The sequence below is a fragment of the Hyalella azteca genome, unplaced genomic scaffold (genome assembly GCF_000764305.2).
Source record: "Hyalella azteca isolate HAZT.00-mixed unplaced genomic scaffold, Hazt_2.0.2 contig4930, whole genome shotgun sequence".
NCBI lineage: Eukaryota > Metazoa > Arthropoda > Malacostraca > Amphipoda > Hyalellidae > Hyalella > Hyalella azteca.
In genome coordinates, this window is record NW_025935138.1 from 52,562 (window position 1) to 67,810 (window position 15,249).

At 36.4% G+C, this 15,249-nt stretch overlaps 3 protein-coding genes across 3 annotated transcripts; 2 read left to right on the forward strand and 1 right to left on the reverse strand.

Moving 5' to 3' along the window:
• The first annotated feature begins 248 nt into the window (after positions 1–248).
• Positions 249–7,266, forward strand: LOC108674940 (blastula protease 10-like). The gene is made up of 6 exons (XM_018162931.2): positions 249–412; positions 3,414–3,606; positions 5,176–5,372; positions 5,981–6,175; positions 6,553–6,679; positions 7,262–7,266. The coding sequence occupies exons 1-6, from the start codon at positions 338–340 to the stop codon at positions 7,264–7,266; spliced, it is 792 nt and encodes a 263-aa protein (XP_018018420.1). The 5' UTR covers positions 249–337.
• Positions 7,267–7,645: 379 nt separating this feature from the next.
• LOC108674975 (WD repeat-containing protein 86) lies at positions 7,646–12,505 on the forward strand. Its single transcript, XM_018162968.2, has 5 exons — positions 7,646–7,650; positions 8,023–8,197; positions 8,301–8,475; positions 9,496–9,558; positions 10,424–12,505. Exons 2-5 carry the CDS (start codon positions 8,026–8,028, stop codon positions 10,575–10,577), a joined length of 564 nt encoding a protein of 187 aa, XP_018018457.1. The 5' UTR covers positions 7,646–7,650; positions 8,023–8,025; the 3' UTR covers positions 10,578–12,505.
• A 50-nt stretch (positions 12,506–12,555) lies between these two features.
• LOC108674986 (larval cuticle protein LCP-22-like) lies at positions 12,556–14,523 on the reverse strand. The gene is made up of 3 exons (XM_018162978.2): positions 14,430–14,523; positions 13,658–13,854; positions 12,556–13,331 (listed from the first exon to the last, which is right to left on the reverse strand). The coding sequence occupies exons 1-3, from the start codon at positions 14,457–14,459 to the stop codon at positions 13,205–13,207; spliced, it is 354 nt and encodes a 117-aa protein (XP_018018467.1). The 5' UTR covers positions 14,460–14,523; the 3' UTR covers positions 12,556–13,204.
• Positions 14,524–15,249: the final 726 nt, after the last annotated feature.

The following is a 15,249-nucleotide window of genomic DNA, read 5'->3' on the forward strand; positions in this document are numbered from 1 at the left end:
CGTACAACTTTAAAATGTTCTCTGTTGCGTACAAACGTCCTCAGGTTGCTACACTCAATAGTTTACGTATAATTTGCCTCCACGTACGACAACTTTAAAATGTTCTCTGTTGCGTACAAACGTCCTCAGGTTTCTACACTCAATAGTTTACGTATATAATTAAAGTTGAAAGTTATTTTCCCGGAGAGTGACACACGGCGGTACAGGGTTAAATGATCGTTATGACTCATGAGACGCACACCAGCTCCCCATAACAGCGTGTCCGGGACCCTCCGCTGCTATATAAGAAAGCGTGCACCACAACTCGGCCTTGTGTTGATAAAGTAGCGGCGCTGCCATGACGTTCACAGTCGAGCTCCTCGTTTTGATAACCGCCTACCTTACCGTCGCGTCCAGCGCAATTCTGTTGCCCGTGAGTTGCCTTTTCTCTTCTCGTATATGAAAAAACGAAAGTATAAAAAGTAATAAAATGAGTTGAGTGTTTAAATAGTATTACTATGTGTCTCATAACTATGTGTGTTCTGTGATGTTAAGAATCGGCGACAGGCCTACGGCCTAATAAAGGCTAAATACGCTATTATTATTATTATAACACACCTCAATTCTTTTATATGTCAGTATAATTATAAAGATATTATTCGGAAATTTGCTGTTATGTGAACTGTAATTAACAGTCGAAGGTTAATTTGTATGTAATCAGTTGAAATTACGCCGTGAATGATTTTCAGATTTTTTTTAATTCGATAAATTGGAGTCAATTTTGAGTTTTATGGTTTGAAATCGATTGTTCGAAATTTCACACGTCATCCCGAGTGAAATTTCGGTGGTTGTTTCGTTAGGCTGCAATAACATTATTAATTAATTCTGACCTTTCAAAAAGCATATCTATTTTGACTAAAATACTTTAATGAAATACAGCATTTGCGCTGAAAACCATCATCAGAGAATTGCAATTTGCTGCGAGGATTGTTTTAAAAATGCCTTATCGGTTCATTCCCATTCAGTTCTTGCTCTTTAGATTGTCTTGAGCGTAAACTTTGAACTTTATCAGTATCCTACTTATTGTCATTTTGATTGAAGGTTTGAACTTTCAAAAAAATCAATTCCAGAAACGTTTTTTGTAAAATTTGTGAATAATCCAAATGCTGTTTTCTGTTATAATATGAACTTATCTGCTACCTTGCTGCTAGTGATGGAGGAAGTGTTATTGTTTGGTGTATTTTTAAGAAAAATATTACATCTTAGCAAGTTGTTATATTCTAGGTTTTATCATTAGTACAATGCGAAAGTAAAAAAACCTAAGTAATTATAATTCAATTTATTTAATTATATGTTATAGATTACGGTATAACTTATGAAAAATGTATCCGGGTATCACCGTTCTGCGTTGAAGCTTTTTAGAAATTTGTTTCGAGTTTCTGGCCCACCTAATCGGTATCATTATCATGGACGTTGGTACTGAATTATACATTGATGTTTAATTGACGGTATCTTTTTCTGGACGTATGGAGAGGTAGTTGTTAATTTGGTGGCGGTGTCATTGATGAAAAGGGTGTTGATGTAGGAGATATGGTTTTAAACTAATCAATCAAATTCTAATTTGATTGATTGTTACGCTGAATTGATTGTTAATTGATTGTTGTTGTTTTGATTGTTAATTTTGTTACGCTGAACCTCAATTTTGATACTTTATTTGCATACTATTTTGGTATTGTCAAGAAATCTCTGTTACTTTCTCTGTTATGTTTCTCTTATGTTCCGTGAAATTTTACATTCTATCTCATTGTGAAAAATGTGTTTTTGTTCTCTGATTTTTGGCAATGAAGCAATTGCCGTTCAAATTTAATTTTCGGATTTCCGATCGTGCGTCACTGGTTTTTATCTAAATCATCGCTTGTATCATCTCGATCTGAATTAGACATCCTGGAAGGCTTGTAATTTAATCCTGCAAAAACGCTTATGCAGTCCACTTAAATCACGATCTCATTCAAGCTTGAACCATGAAAGAGTTAATGCGCCATGTAGCGGAGACACAGCTTATCAATTCACTTCATGATTATTGAAGCATAGAGGAGATACAGCTTATCAATTATTGAAGCATAGACCTAAACGTGGCGTCCGTACCGCAATTATGGAACGGGTTCATTGTCTGGGGATGCTATTCAGAGGATAACCTGTGCTTAGCGATTGTGAGTTTCCAGGACAATGCGGTTACTCGCTTGCATTTAACCATCATTGTTGCCTGTGGATGAGAGCAATCGGATGATAGTTCCGGGAGTGATGTCCAATTATGTACAGGAAAACAGCTATTCTAAAGTGGAACGACACATCCACGATCTGGTGCAATCATTTTGATGTATGGAAAAACTTTTCGTTGGTAACGATATTCGTATTATCGAGCGCGTCAGTCAAGATATTATCATCTGATGCACTAGGATATAGAGCGAAACTACTCGCACCAATCAAAAAATGTTCCGTAATTTACATGACATCTTACGTAAGACATTAAGTTCTGGTGGGAATTTTTGCTGCAAGTGTTTTTCCACGGTGCAAGGTTTTCGCTTTATGGCGTCTGTCTTTCTTCGATTGCATTCGTTTTCGCTCGACGATAATTTCATCATGTTTGTGAGCTAAAGAAAACCGCTTCATACATTAATACAACAATAGTATGTGTATTTAGTACCATTATTTACCGGAAAATACGAGAGAGAACGAGAAATATTCATCTATAATTTTTAAATATTTTCTATAATCTAATTAATTTTCTGATACGATAATAAATTATATTATAAAAAATAAATGTATAAGGTAAAATACGTCGGAATTTTTGGCTGATTTATCATAGTGTCAATCATTAGGCGAGCTTATATTTAAAATATTGGCTAGGACAGCTTGGGACTTGCGGATATTTTTTTCATGGAATTAAAATAGACTTCAATTATGTTATTGGCATGCGCCTCGTGCTGTATTGGTGTTTTGAGACCAACGTGCCGGAAATTTCATTTACTGGCTGAAAAACGACAGGTTCACATAACACATCCTAAAAATAAATGTTCTGTTTTTCTATTATTTCCATGTGATTTAGCATAACTTTGTCTATCGGAACTACTTATCTATCTTGTTTATTACTTTACTTACTTTATCTATCGTAATTTATTATTACGGATTGCAATGAAACGTTCATTACTTGCATAGACTAGTACTTATATCATTAGACTGCTTAAATCGAAAGTTTCCAATAAAAAAATATAACTCAGTACTCACTGCAGTGAGTGACAGAGAGCGCATTTTCTCGTCGACGAAAACGTGAAGTCACGGACGGACGGACGGACATGGCNGATAGTCCCTGATGAGCTGGACCCAGAGACGTTATCAGAGCACGACATTTTTCGAAATTTCTCTAATTTGTTTAGATTGGGCAGTCAACGATAGTGCCTAAGGAGCTGGACCCAGAGACGTTATCAGAGCACGCGTTCGAGGGCGACATCGTGCTGACGCAGCAGCAACGTACGGAGGCCGTCACGAGGAAGGCGACCCCCTACAGCGTACTGCTGTGGCCCTCCGACCCCAGCGGCGTCATCTCTGTGCCTTACACTTTTGGCGACTGTAAGAATATTTTATTATTATTGTTATTATTGGTATCATTATAAGTATTATTATTAAATAAATCAATAAATAAATCAATATTATTGATATTGTTGTGGCCCTCCGACCCCAGTGGCGCCATCTCCGTGCCTTACACTTTTGACGACTGTAAGAATATTTTATTGTTATTATTGGTATCATTATAAGTATTATTAAATAAATCAATATTATTCATATTGTTGTGGCCCTCCGACCCCAGCGGCGTCATCTCTGTGCGTGCCTTACACTTTTGGAGACTGTAAGAATATCTTATTTATCATTATTATTGTTATTATTGGCATCATTATAAGTATTATTATTAAATAAATCAATATTATTGATATTGTTGTGGCCCTCCGGCCCAAGTGGCGTCATCTCTGTGCCTTACACTTTTGGCGACTGTAAGAATATCTTATTTTTATTATTATCATTATTATGATGATTATTGGTATCATTATAAGTATTATTATTGTTTTTTTATTGTTGTTAGATCTCACTCCTGTTAATCCTTTACTACTGCTATTATTATTATTAGTATTACTATTAATAATATTATTGTTATTGTAACTACGGTATCCGTTTGCGAGAGATTATCTTGACGATAGGTACATCAGAGTTTTTAGGTTACATTTCATTATTAGTGAACTAAGAATTAGTTTGCCATAAATCGAGTATTTTAACAAACCTGAATATCTAACAAAATTAATGTCTTTTCTCGTAGATAGGCAGGAAAATGAAAATATTTTACTATAGTGAAAAGAGGAAAATCGAAATATTATCGAAAACATAAAATAACCTTTGCTCCGCTAACTTAACCACCTTATCGTAAAGAAAGGAAATAACTTGTGTAATATTTACCTCGAGTTCTTACAATACGTTCGTGAGATAACCAATTGAAATTGTCTACAATTAAAAAAGGGACAATAACTGTTGATGAACATTTTAACCTTCACGTGTCATAAATTACTCATTGCTACATACCTTTACTCATCCGTTCAACTTTATTCATCCGAAATGTATGTCAACAATTCTACTGAAATAATAATCTAGGAACGATTACGGTACTTTTATAGTTCATGACATTATCTGCCGCTAACACTTTCAAAGGGTACAATTACAATTCTGAACTAAATTTCTCCTAATATTCATAATACATCGTAAGCCGATGTATGCCCCTAACGCTTTTAACGATATTAAAATGGTACACTCAACTTAATTTAGCCTAATATTTATATTGCAGCCATCGTAAACCACACTATGACCCTATCACTTTAATAAATGTTAATAATATCTTAAACTTATCGTGACTTATCGTAATATTTTTAAATAAACTCTATTTAATTTACTCCAATAGTCATACTGCAGCCATGATAAACTCAAGTTAATTTATTCCAATATTCATAAACTCGAGTTAATTTATTCCAATATTCATACTACAGCCATGATAAACTCGAGTAAATTTACTCCAATATTCATACTGCAGCCATGATAAACTCGAGTAAATTTGCCATGATAAACTCGAGTAAATTTATTCCATTATTCACACTACAGCCATCATCAACCGCACGGGCGTGCAGAAAGCCATCGCGCACTGGCAGGACAAGACGTGCGTGACGTTCAAAGCAGCAGACCCTAACTACACCGGCGCTCGCTTGATTTTCTTGAACAGCAACCAGTGCGCCTCCTACATCGGCAGGGTGTCTGACCATGGCCAGCAGATCTGGCTGCACCCAAACTGCGTGTCTAATGTAACAATGCTATTTATTTTCCTTCTTGCGGTGTTTATTTTTTTATTATTATTATTTTTTATTAGGAATTTATTAGGAAAGTTTTGCCCACGGCCGCGCTAGTATGCCGCCTTCTAATTATTTTCGAATGTATGGAATTATGCTATTTATGTTTCTTATTGCGGTGTTGAATTTACTAGGATTGTTTTGCCCACGGCCGCGCTAGTGTGCCGCCTTCTAATTATTTTCGAATGTATGGAATTATGCTATTTATGTTTCTTATTGCGGTGTTGAATTTATTAGGATAGTTTTGCCCACGGCCGCGCTAGTGTGCCGCCTTCTAATTATTTTCGAATGTATGGAATTATGCTATTTATGTTTCTTATTGCGGTGTTGAATTTATTAGGATAGTTTTGCCCACGGCCGCGCTAGTGTGCCGCCTTCTAATTATTTTCGAATGTATGGAATTACAGAGTTCCATACATTGTGTGGAATATATGGAAATGTATGTAGAATGTCTTCAGAGCTTAAACCCTCTCGCGAATCAAATTTTTAATTCTCATTAATTGTTGAAATATTTGTTTCAGGTTAAGTTTCACTATCCTATGCGTTCCGTTTGACTCGCGCAGATTGGTTCAACTGTCCACGAGATCGGGCACGCATTAGGCTTCTTTCACGAGCAATCGCGATCTGATCGCGACGAGTTTGTGGAAATAAAGACGGAAAACATCAGTCCAGAGACTATAAGTAACTTCGGCAAGTACCAAACCAAAAACTATGAAGTGCCTTACGACTACCACTCGGTCATGCACTACGGTAGCCATGTGAGTGATCGGGATCCTATTGGTAGTATGCCATTTTGGTAACCTATCAGATGAAAGTCCGAAACCCGGACGTTCTTTGAGAATCTAATTTCGTTGGTGCAAGGAAAAGTACACATTTGTTCGATTGTTCTCTAGATTTGCTAATTTAATGTCGCTTAAATTCAAATGCCTTCGGTGAAACAGTATGTAAACAATATGCTGTCCTCATTTGCAGTTTTTCCTTATAATACTCGTACAATTAAATATTATTTGTCGTTTATCTAAAATTCATTGAGTACATGCTGTACAACCTAACACTAGATAACAACTTGATTAGAGGCAAAGATAAAAACTCAGACAAAAAGTTGCCTTTTAATGCACAAAATCTTTGTTTCCAGTTCTTCTCCATGAACGGCAAAGCAACGATTGTGGCTAAACAGGTTCTCGCTCAGCCGTTGTTGGGGAACCGCCTCTGGCTCAGCTTCATGGACATAAAACTGGCTAATAAAATGTACGGCTGTTCCGGTCAGTGTTTCTCTTATTATTGCATTATATAATTTATATTATTAATAATAGGTAATGTGATAATGTATTAATGGAAATGTACGATTGTTCCGGCGAGTGTTTCGCTTATTAATCAATTATATCATTTAATAATAGGTAATGTGATAATGTATTAATGGAAATGTACGGCTGTTCCGGTCAGTGTTTCTCTTATTATTGCATTATATTATTAATAATAGATGATGTAAAAATATATAATTATTGAAAATGTACTGCTATTCCGACGAGTGTCTCTCTTGTTATTGAACGATATTATTCAATAATAGATTATGTGAAAATGTATTAATATTTGAAATTTACGGTTATTACGGTGAGTGTTTCGCTTATTATTGAACCATTGCATGGTACATGATTGAGTGTTGAAAAAATTATTTCTTGAAATTTTATCTTCTAATTGGAAATAGTTTTCGGGTCGTGCTTTGTTTTAAAAAGTTGTTGATGATTATAAGATTACGATAACTGGAACATATCGCGCTTACTTGGCTACACATTTACCGTGGTAAAAGCTAAAGCTTTACACTTTATAATCTAGTATTATTACAGACTAACTAAATTTAACTGAAACTAGTTTACTTGAACCCCTATTTTCCCCCGCTGAAAAACATCGATTTAAACAAACGCTATACACTTCATAATCTCGTAAGATCATTAACTACTTAAATCAGAGTGTTACACGATTACTTGCATCGCACCCGCAATAAAAGAGCATTGATATAATATACATATACGATTATGAGACATTGAATGATGATATACATATACGATTATGAGACATTGAATGATGATATACATATACGATTACGAAACATTCAATGATGATATACATATACAATTATGAGACATTCAATGATGATATACATATACGATTATGTGACATTGAATGATGATATACCTGTCTCTTATACACATCTAGATGTGTCAAGTGTCTCAAGGTACGATACAAGTGTCTCAAGGTACGCTACAAGTGTCTCAAGGTACGATACAAGTGTCTCAAGGTACGATACAAGTGTCTCAGGGTACAAAACAAGTGGTTCAAGGTACGATACAAGTGTCTCAAGGTACAACTCAAACTTCAACTGAAGAAATTCCTTGGAACGTATAAAAATTTCAACTTAAAAGCTATTCAAGCTGATATGTCAGATCTAATTTTAAATTGGTGTAAAGTTCATGTGGATAATTTCGAATCTGGTAGTGAAGAAATACATAAACAGTCAAGTTTGAAGGTATGACTCTGATATTTACTATCTACGTCATAGGTAAAAGATGGCTGAGATGCAGTCATTGTACGTTGTCTTTGTGCGCAGGTGATGGAAGGTCACTCAGGTCCAGTAATATGCCTGACTGTCTTCAACCTTCTGCTGTACTCAGGCAGTCAAGACGGTACTGCGCGCTGTTGGGTGCGCGAGTTCGGCAACTGCACCAGAGTTTACAAAGGCGCTAAACATGCCATCATCTGCGTTAAGCTGCATAATGGGATATGTCAGTAGCCGGAACTATGTAACACATGGCCATAGATTGGGTTCATACACAAAATATACACGAATTATGCAGCACTGTTGCTGACGAAACGTATTTCCGACAGTGTTCACAGCCAGTGTGGACTCTTTCGTCCGCGCCTACGATGCTAAGAGCGGCGCTCTCAAGAAGCTCTTCGTCGGTCACGAGTCGAGCATCCAGTGCCTCGCCATCGTCGGCGAGCTCATGTACACTGGCGGCGCTGATGCTAAACTCAACGTCTGGGCCGTAAAAGACGTCGAGTAAGTAGGAAATCTAAATAATTATAATCACCAGAGCTACATTTTTAGTATGGAACAAGCCCCTACAAGATTCGGGTACCTCCTAGGCTTCGGCCGAAGAGTCACTACTTCGGCGCAAAGTTATTATGGGTGTGTTTGGCCGCCCGACCGAAATCAGTTTCTGGTCAGAATCTCCTCTTCGACTTTACTGTGTCTGAGAATATGAAAAGGGTTGGCCGACACGAGTCATACCGAGCTAGCAAGCTGCCAAAAGGCTGCCCTTAATTCGTAACCCGAGCGCAAGCGGACTTAGATAATCTAATTTACGTGCTCCTCGAGTCTAAGGTGGCCCTAATGCAGGGTCGCTCACACCTCTAAATTTTGTTAGGAAAATTCTCAAATTCAATGCTTCACTATTTATCTACTAACGGCTTCTCAAGCCACCAGACAATGAGATGTGAAAATCACCGAAAACCATCAATGTATTCGTAGACCTAGGGTAAAAACTTAATTACAAAACATCATTTTGAGATAGAATTACTTGCCACAAAACTCATCAATTTTATAACTTTTTACTAATGTGTGCCTATCATATATTTTTAGACGTGTTAAATTTTTGATTAAATGCACATGACATTGAACAGTTTCCTCGTCTTTTGCTTATGTATATAAGGTAACGTCAACGACCCACAAACAAAGCTTGGCTGAATTATATTAAACTAAAAACTTTCTTGCTTTTGCAAACTTGAAACTATATTCCTTATAGGATAGTCTGAGAGCACTGTCTAATGAATAATGTAATTAATAATGCAATTATTGTTATTTAATCTCATCAAAATTAGCATAAAAATGATGAATTCTTAAAAATAAATGCCGAAAATTTTAATATATGGTAGCAACGTTGACCATACATGAAAAGCTGCATTTATTACGCTCTGCATTAGTATGGCTTATCTGAAATGGGAACTTCATCTGCATGAATTGCATGGTGAGAAGTCACTTTTTATGTTTATTTTGCATGCTATCACCTCACTTCTACAGTCAAGATATTGAAGATCTCACCGTGGAAAGCGCAGCCGATTCACCTGCGAATGGAACTACAGGGTGAGGGCGGAAAATAGTATTTATTCCAATATTAACTGATATTATTATTCTGTATTATTATTTAACTTGCTGAGGTAAGAATTCATTTCAAAATTATCCTGCACTGTCATCGGTCTCGAAGCATTATTCTTTCCTTTCTTAGCGGTTTCGTAAGCTAAATTTCATTGAATTCTGCTTAAATAATATTAAAATTTATTTCACACCGACATTATTCAATCGTGCTTTAGATATTTCTAACTGAAACAATTTCTGATAGAATGAATGATTGATGGGAAGATTTTTTCGTATCTTATGTATATAAACAATTGAAGAAAATCCCTTCACATGGCATCAGTTCATATATAGTGTTTAAATTTAATACACACTCGGTATCAAAACGCCAAATTATCATTCAATCAGAAAATTGACTCGCATTTGGAGATTTGTTAAAATAAATTTTTCGCTTCATCTTCGATGATTACAATGGATTAAAGGCAACAGTTACATCATGAGATATTGATACAGACTTTGTCAAATTTAGTTGCAGTCTGAAAATGCAAACTCGAACCAAAAACAGAATGTTATAACTTCTCCCGCGAATAATAACATAATCACGATAAATTTAGAAGAATCAATAACATTTTCATGCCAATAATAAGTTATCAGCAACAAATCGTTCTAAACATTCCATCATCTTATTTTAGCGCATTTTCTCATTTATGGAAAAAATGCACTATTGTGCTCGCCATGTCTGTCTGTCCGTCCGTCCGTCCGTCCGTCTGTCTGTCCGTCCGTCCGTCCGTGACTTCACGTTTTCGTCGACGAGAAAATGCGCTCTCTGTCACTCACTGCAGTGAGTACTGAGTTATATTTTTTAATTTGACAGGCTGGACGACAACATCGACGGACCAGAAGGGCGTGATGATGGCTACGACCAGCCGACGCCGGCCACGCTGGCTCAGCAGCGTCGCCTTCACGACATCGAGCAGCGCCTCAGCAGCTACGATGACGTCGATAGCAATAGCCGACCCAGCCCGTAGTTCCTTCGTTTGCTGCTCTTAACTGTTTAGATATTGTCGAGAAAAATCAAAAGGAATAGGATGTTTTCATCGGTAGCCGACCCAGCCCATAATTCTTCGTTTGCGGCTCTTTAACTGTTGAGATATTGTCGATAAAAATAATAAAAAAATGATATACACATCAGCAGCCGATCCAGCCCATAGTTTTGCTGCTCTTCACTGTTGAGATATTGTCGAGAAAAATCAAAAGATATATGATTTACACATCAGCAGCCAACCAAGCCCATAGTTCCTACGTTTGCTGCTCTTAACTGTTGAGATATTGTCGAGAAAAATCAAAAGAAATATGATGTACACATCAGCAGCCGACCCAGCGCAAGGTTCCGGCGATTGCTGTTTATAAATAATGGAGTAATACCTATACTATAGAAACACCTAAGGAACCCAGTGCGTAATTTGGTTGTTTGCTAATCATTAATGTTAAGATATTATAAAAATCGTGCCCAGATCGTTTAACATAGCAGAATAATTAGAACATAATTGAGATATTTGGTTGTTATCAAATATTAAAACTTACTATCACATTAGGCAAGGTGATGTTGACTGCAAAAGACGACGCATTGCACAGTCAATATCAAAGACAGTAATAGATGGAAAATCAGCGCTAAATTCAGTATTTAGCTTTTGCATTATAATATCGATGCGTAGGATCATTAGCATGTATTTGCAGTACAGTTTGCTGAGAGTATCTGCACCAGTTCTTCTATAGATTCGTACTCATTTATGTGTATCCTGCGAACACTTATGTGAAGTAAATGTCGAACGCTGCAATGAACTGAATGTTATAGAGATTATATCTTTACTTCTCTAATGAGGCAGACAGCAACTGTCAACCGTGAACGTCAAGTGGCTCTTTGATGTTACTGAGTGAAAAAATAAATACATATTAATTCTTCATTAATTGTAGTAAGACTCATTTAATCAACCATTTACTAACTTGAAAATATTATTTCACCGCATTTAGAGGAATCTTTAGTGGACGATGCCCTTAGGACAAGCACTGTATTGACTGCAGACCCGCTTGGAGAGTCTCAACTGTGTTTAACTAAAATTATTGTTAGTATTACAAAATTAGCATTAGTAATTAGTTTGACGGGAAAGAATTAAACATTCTTCTGCTAGTAGGAATTATTTTGTAAGCTCTTTTATAGGATTCGTTATAGAATTTCAAAAATATCATACCTGTACTGTAGTGGAACTTTCATTCAAAACATTAGAAGATGCTCCTATTATAGGAACTGTTTTGCTTCTAGTTGGCATTCTATAATTTTACTGTATAAACTGTATCAATTGAATAGTGAGAGTACGACTCTTAAACTTTCAATTACGACTTCAAATATGGGTTTCAATGATGAATTTCGGCTTGAACATAGTGCACTTTACTCCATGAGAATATTATTCAATTCAGAGCCACAATCCTCTGATGGAGGCAGAAAGTCCAGGCCAGCAGTCCTAACCGTCCCGTATATACGCGGTGTCATTCGAACTATAAAATATGCTAGTAAAATTAAACTAATTTTCTGGAGATCGTTGTGATGACAAAAAGAAGAACACAAAACACAGATAATTAATTATGAGGGAAACAATCATGGAAAGCTGTGAAGTTTATAATCTATGGAGAAAATTAAACAAAATTAACTGGTTTTGTTTATTATCAGAATGATTGCATTGATGTGGCTGCGTTCATAAGAGGTTAAAGTGCATCACGTGATCAACGTTCATTGTAATTTTAACTATGCATGAAAAAATTACTTCTCACTATATCTCAATAACAAACTTGGCGAATAAATGAAATCTAACTTCCAACAATCATAACCAACTAGAGACATAAAAGAAACTTAACATTTGAGTTAATCAAACTCAGCCAACTTAAAAATTATAATATTGCAAAAGCCTTGAAACCAAAATTTTTATTTTACCTATATTCCTTCATCTCTCTTTAAATCACAATAAAAAATCCTTAACTGAATCTTTTTTTAAGAAAACTAACTCAATCAGCAGACGATATTGTCATGCAATCAGGCGTAAAAACATTTATATCCTTTCTTATCTAAGCAACAATAATACGATAAAAGAAGGTAAAAACGCTGTATCCTACATGTCGTAAAAGTTGTTGATGCGAAAGCCGGTCAACGGAAGGTTATTCATGAAAAAACTTCAATATCTACGTGATAGCAATAGAAATAAAAATTTTCAACGTTTAATTCAATTCTTTGGTTGATTGTTAATTCAAGCTCACAAAAATTAACTTCATTTCCGGGATTAACGAGAAAATCGGAATAAAAAGTTTGCATTGTTTCTTTTAGCAATAACTTTTTAATTTCGTGCAATTAAAACAAATTAGTACTTTGAATTTGCAGTTTTGAGGCGGGTCTAGTAAACCAGGGGGCTGGTGATTCAGTCAAGTAGACTTGACCAAGTAGACGACTTCAGTAGACCAAGTAGAAGACTTGGAGCTGGGGATGTGGGTCTAGTACACTTGGAGTTGTTAATGTGGGTCTATAGTAGACTTGGGGCTGGGGATGTGGGTAAAAAAGACTTGGAGCTGGGATGTGGGTAAAGAAGACTTGGGGGCTGGTGATGTGGATCTAGTAGACCTGAGTGCGTTGATAAGGTAGAGGAGGTGCGACAGGCAGCAGGGCACCGACAGGTTGATAGCCACCAGCGTTGGACACAAAAGTGATTTCCACAGGTATTCCTTCAGGTGATGTGTAGCTGCATGGGAGAAATGTTTTAAGTTTTAATTACAGTTTGTTCATGAACGTGAATTATTATATCCTTTACTAAAGTAGTGTTAGCGAACGATAATTAGGCCAAGCCAGGCATTTAATGTTATTTTTTAATGCCTCGTATTCTGTTAATGCATAAATCTAAATTAAAAATTGCTTCATTCCGTTCCTGGTGCGGCATTCTACGTTCACATGCACGCACCATGCTTTATAGCTTGCAAGGCTCCAGAATTTTAATAACACGGCATGAACCTATCATGACAATTATGAGAAATCGCCTTGAACGATAATTTTCCCACACGTAATACGTACCTCCAGCCTCCGGATTGCTCCATGCCGTTGTTTTCTCGCCCCTGTTCCTGCCTGAAGATGCCATTGCTGGTCTCGTACATGAACTGGTAGCTGCCGTCGTTGTTTATGTTGCGATCATCACGGACGATCGTCGCTTGAGCATCGTTCCTACCGCCTCCCAACTGAGGCATCGCCAGCGCCATTGCTGACACGGTCAACTGTAATATTTGTTTAAAAATTTATTGTGTTATTCACTGGGAATATTTCAAGCATTTAGAATTGACTCGAACCTATAATATCTCGGTGCGATCCTATATAACCTGTGCTAGGAACAAGGTAAAAAATCTAATGGTGATAGGTAATGATATAAGTGAAGAAATCATAAACATACCCTGGAGTACTTTGGAAAAAATCAAACGTGCGCCTGGACAAAAATCGTAAGCTCTTATTTAAATTCAGATTTCATGAATGAACTTATATGAATTACTCGGGTATGGGCATTTGCATTACGTTTGTGATTGGATCTCGAAGAGATGAGAGACCTTATATCGCAGTACCAGTACAATTATAACGTGCAACCTCCAACAGCAAATTTATAATTTAAAAGTTCTAAAATATGTCACAAGAACGGAAAGAAAATAAATACAACCATATCCTAATATGAGAAGAAAATCCTAGGGTCCTTTTGTTTAAGTTTGCAATTTTTCTAAAGCGATTCATCACGACTATTTATTCCCTAACTTTTTATAACTTATATTTTGGCACATCGTATTAAATTTATCCATATTCTTACCAAACTAAAGACGAAACCCAGGGAATTCATTTTACTTTTATTTAATAGAAATGTTGTATTCCACAGCTTGATATCTTCACTGAAGAGGTTCGGCTGTAACTACCGATGTCGCTCGCTCAGTCCGCTTTTATACTAAGAACCTTCACGCAGGGACTCTCAAGTCTAGAATGAGTTCAGTCCACCATGACGGGTTATCAGGATATTCAAAGCAGTTATATCACAGCGTCACGAGAACGTTTGTTTCCTATCACATTCTTGTGTGTGCGCGACGCTTTCTTGGAGTGAAAGAGTAGTTTGCGTCTTCCAGGCTGTCACGCAGTGTATATGTTAGTCAGATATGACACGCAATAATTGATTTAATTGACGTCAAGTAGTCTGGGTTGAGTCTGTTTAGGAGAAATTACTAAAATGCTTACATTAGCTACATAGTAATTTCGAAAGTAAGAAACGCCATACCAGTACGTATGTAGACAGGTTGTTTTATCAATAACAATCAATTGTTTCTATACTGACTTGTGTAAATTGCGGGAAACAATGTAAGCTTGAATAATGTCGAAACAATCGAACACTACATATTTTTAAAAAGTTCTCGTAGTGACCCTAATTAACATTTAATTATTTATTTCCTATGGTTTACAGATGATGTGCCGTCACAGTTGGTCATGCCAGTTTGTATAACTCGTTAAGAAATGTCCTGTTACTTTGATTGGAGTTTTTTTATCTCTAATTTTTGTTAACTGGGATAACGTCCTTTGTTTCACACATGATTGCTGCAGGTGGTGCGAGCAGACATCACACGTCCCGGAAGTTCTCATCGTCG